The 4,459-nt window shown below is 43.3% G+C and overlaps 1 protein-coding gene across 2 annotated transcripts in view; it reads right to left on the reverse strand.

Moving 5' to 3' along the window:
• KCNH1 (potassium voltage-gated channel subfamily H member 1) overlaps window positions 1-4,459 on the reverse strand; it is a 421,068-nt gene that overhangs the window by 390,432 nt on the left and 26,177 nt on the right. For both annotated transcript variants that reach the window (XM_003800511.2, XM_003800512.2), the window contains exon 3: window positions 4,026-4,132. In XM_003800511.2, the coding sequence (XP_003800559.1) occupies window positions 4,026-4,132 (107 nt within the window). The remainder of the gene's footprint in view (window positions 1-4,025; window positions 4,133-4,459) is intronic.

Below are 4,459 nucleotides of genomic sequence, written 5' to 3' on the forward strand. Positions count from 1 at the left end.
TTTTTTTTTTTTTTTTAAGATAAGAGTCTCACTTGGTGCCCTGGATCTAGTGCAGCCATCATTACAGAGAACAACCTCAAACCAAACTCCTGGGCTTAGCAATCCTCTTGCCTCAGCCTCCCCAGTAGCTGGGACTACAAGTGCCACCAGGATGCCCTGCTAGTTTTTCTATTTTTAGTAGAGATGAGGTCTCACTTTTGCTCAGGCTGGTCTTGAACTCCTGAGCTCAAGTAATCCACTTACCTCCACCTCCCAGAGTGCTAGGATTACAGGCCCGAGCCATCACCCCCAGCCTGGGCCATCTTTCTAAAATAAAATGATGATACCCTGCTTAAAACCCCTCAATGTCCCTTACCCTCACGCTCTCCCCCATCACTATTGCTCTTAAGGCAAATTCTAAACTTTAACTTGGCTGCATGACTGACTCTTCCTAGCCTCTCTGGCCTCATTGGTTACCCCTCCTTTATGTATGTGTTTACTCCCATGAGTTTTGGCAGAGTATTTTCTACTTGTCAGGCACTGGGCTGGGTACAAAGGATACAGCCACAAAAGAGACACACCCTGGTGGCATGGAAGTCAGTCTTCACTTCAGCTGCTTCCAGTGCTTGCTACTCAAAGTCTACTTCATGGACCAACAACATCAGTATCACCTGGGAGCACAGCCTCAGACCCTTTGCCAGACTCACAGCCTACAAATATGCCTTTCCATTCCAGATGACTTCCTATGCCCATCAGAGTTTGAACTTGGTATCTCTTTTTTTTTTTTTGAGACCGAGTCTTACTATGTTGCCCTCCGTAGAGTGCTATGGCATCACAGCTCACAGCAACCTCAAACTCTTGAGCTGAAGTGATTCTCCTGCCTCAGCCTCCCAAGTAGCTGGACTATAGGCACCTGCTACAATGCCCTGCTATTTTTTTGTTGCAGTTGTTTAGTTGGCCTGGGCTGGGTTCGAACCTGCCACCCTTGCTATATGTGGCCAGCACTCTGCCACCTGAGCTACAGGTGCCACCTGAACTTTGTATCTCTTGAAACCTCAGTGCTCTCTCTCCACTGCTGCCTTCTTCACATGCGTTTCACCAGGCTGGGATACTCTTTCATCTAACTCTCTTTGTCTAACTCCCACTTGTCCTTAAAGAGACTTCTTTTCATTCGTGTGTTGTGGAGGGGTCCTATAGTCTCAGCAACTCGGGAGACTAAGGCAAAAGAATCACCTGAATCCACGAGTTTGAGGTTGCTGTGAGCTATGATGCCACAGCACTCTACCAAAGGTGATAAAATAAGACTCTTTTTCAAAAAAATAAAAAAAAGACTTCTTTCCCTGACCTCCTATGTTGGGGCCAAGTGACCCACCTATGATGTATCACCATCAAAGCATGTATGGTTCTATTCTGTGGTTGTTGCCTCCACCCTGCAGATGCTGTAACGGCAGACACCATGTCTGTGTTTTCATAACTGCACTCCTAGTAGCCATCCTAGTGTCTGATGCAGCGTAGTGGGGCAATAAAAGCTATTGAAAAAAACATAGAATTTGGCATAACTAGATAATTCCCAGACTCAACAAATAATATAAGTTTCTAAATACTTCAGGAGAGGGTGAGATTTGGAGGGATTTAGGGATAGTGAGCAGGTCTTAGGAAGAAATCTACATTATCTGTGTAATTTCCCCAGTTTTATGCTTCATATTTTATGTACAGTGCTAGTCTTGTGTAGAGCCCCTGCTCGTCCACCAGTCATCTTTGCATAAATTAGATAGAGAAACTTCTTCCTTAACACACAGCGTTTCCAGACCAGGGTGCAAGGGAGACTCAGCAAGCAAACCACCAGCTGGTTTCCACCTATGCAGGGTATTATCTGCATGACCATATGTTTTAGCCCTGCTTTGTACCCACAATTAGACTGAACAATGGCCATGGAGCAAACACTGTACAACAGGTCCTGGCACTACATGACACTGGGTGAGGAATTTAACTTCAGCCATACCTACTTCACAGGTATAATCAACATTTTAAAATAGAGTCTGATCTCAGCACAGTGTAGGGGTAAACAGCACACCCCCAGGGGGAAGGGCTCAACTACGACGGGGACTTTGCCTACAAATGCAAACAATGAACCTCATCGTTTGTACTCTCATATCAATCGGAAATTAAAAAAAAAATAGTCATAGCTCATACATGTTTTATTTTCTAAAGTTAAAGGCTAAGGTAATAATTGAGTATGATGACAGCTACTCTGTCACCCATAAAATGGAGCCCCGTACCTAGGTTGACATGCTACTTCGGAGACATTGATCCCTCAAAAAGCCCACCACAACCTCCAGAGAGGGAAGAGATTCTGAATCTTTGGCAGCCTACCAGCCGAATTAGTTGGCTTCCATAGAGAATTCATGTCTACTTAAAGTACAGAACTTCAAATACCAAAATCACTTTCAGTGCTGTAAGATACCCATAATGCAGGGCTTCATCCCCCAAGGTCACTGAGAAACGGCAGATTCCCCTCTCCAATATCATAGTCACTCAGGGGCACATGCTCACTGACAAGAATGGCAAGTGCAATCACTAACACAATTTAAATTATGTAGCCCTCTCCCTCCCTTTTGTGCCAAACATCTATAGTTGAATTTGGGCAACTTAAAAATGCATATCTAACGAAGCACAAAAACTCTAAAGCAAAATGTAAATGCAGGGCATGCTTCATGTGATACACCGAGTGTATCACCAATTAGTGTTCTGTGTCATGGGGAAAGCCACGCTGTTCGCTACACAAAGCTGTTAGTATGGGAAACCTTTAACTTACTCCATTAGCTCAGAGCACATGTGCAGACCACGTCTTCCCATGAGAAGGCCACTGCTGACATGCTTCTGGTAAGAGATATTGCTCTGAGTTGTGTTCCCCCACAGTGGAAGGACTGTTATGAAGCCCTTCATGAAGCCCTTCACAGTCTTTCACCTCATTCCTCTGTAAGCTAATGGCAGGGTGGGAACTAGACCTCCTGGCAGAGGGAGCGAGCTGGAGCAAAGCCACAACTCCAACGTGCAGGCTCTGGGAATGACCCCTTGGGGCCTGTTGATGGCCGGTGCTAATCTCTCAAATCAGCGTCTGCACAGGCCACCAAGCAAACAGTGATTTTAGTAACTTGCTCCAACACCCCAGAATGAAAAAACTGTCCCAGCTCCTTCTAGATAAAAGCAACATGTGTACTTTGTCATCCAGACCAAAATATCACTCAGACCTGAAAGCCACGAAAATAAACACTTATCCTCCTGTGCCATCTGAGCCACTCTGGATATGTTCTATTGAACCAATTACCTGCCAGTTAATTCTACATATAACAACTAGAATTCTTTACAAACAAAATAATGCCTTTAAAAGAGAAACAAAGCACTATTAACACCTCTGCAGCAGGGCCAGAAGCTCCACTTTCCATACTTCTGCTAATCCCCATTGGATAGGAAACCTCCTAAGGAAAAAGCAAGTTTTATATTATCCTTGTATATAGCTGTTGACCTACAAACCTCATTAACATGCTTCGTGGAAGCAATTGTAGCCAAAACAAATACAAATTAATGATGCGCTATGGTTAATACTATCTCCTGGGGTGACCAGGAAAATAAAATTTTATTCAGAAACTCTTAATTGGTGCCTACTGATATTACTTGCTGTGCTAGGTGCTGTGGGAGATAGATAAAGGTGAACTCTGTCCTGCCTTTTCCCTCCTGCTTTAAAAAGATTTGAAGTCTGTGAATGCCCTAAGCCAGCAATTCACCAGTAAGCAAGCCAATAGGAAAAGCACTACCTCAGCAACAAAACAGATAAAGTCTTAGCATTCATTATAAGAAGCTCATCAAATATTCCTGAGAAGAATAATAGAACCAATCAATAATGTTTTGTCTCAACATACGCAATGGCTTCAAGTAACAACATTTAGCTAGTGGGAGAGAAAAAAAAGGAAAGAAAACAGAAGAAAAGAAGCTATTTTACTATTTCAAACACATAAAAGTATGGTTCAGAAGGGCTGAATACTCACTGTTCTTCTTGTACATCAAAATTTCAAAGGAATTCATCTCGTAGTTCTCAAATGTTTGCCGCACCTTTTCAATTGTATCTTTATCCGTCAGCTCCCCATACATAAAACTGCAAATCAACCGGAGAGCTTATGTTAAATTAGCAAGTATTTCTTTTTCTACAAGAATATGTTAAATATCTGTTCTGTTCTATACCCACCACTGTGCTATGCACTGTGGAACACACACACAGTGAAAAATTCGTTGAATCAAAAAAGATTCACTGATTTGACTGTGAATAAGACTCCATCATTGCCACCCCAAAATGGAAAGTGTAAATGAGAGATACGCCTCAGAAACAGTAGATCAGAAAACAGTATGATCGGCGAGGCGCCTGTGGCTCAAGTGGCTAAGGCGCCAGCCACATACACCTAAGGTGGTGGGTTCAAATCCCCAG

This window comes from Otolemur garnettii, unplaced genomic scaffold (genome assembly GCF_000181295.1).
Source record: "Otolemur garnettii isolate 467f Iridium unplaced genomic scaffold, OtoGar3 scaffold00178, whole genome shotgun sequence".
Classification (NCBI taxonomy): Eukaryota; Metazoa; Chordata; class Mammalia; order Primates; family Galagidae; genus Otolemur; species Otolemur garnettii.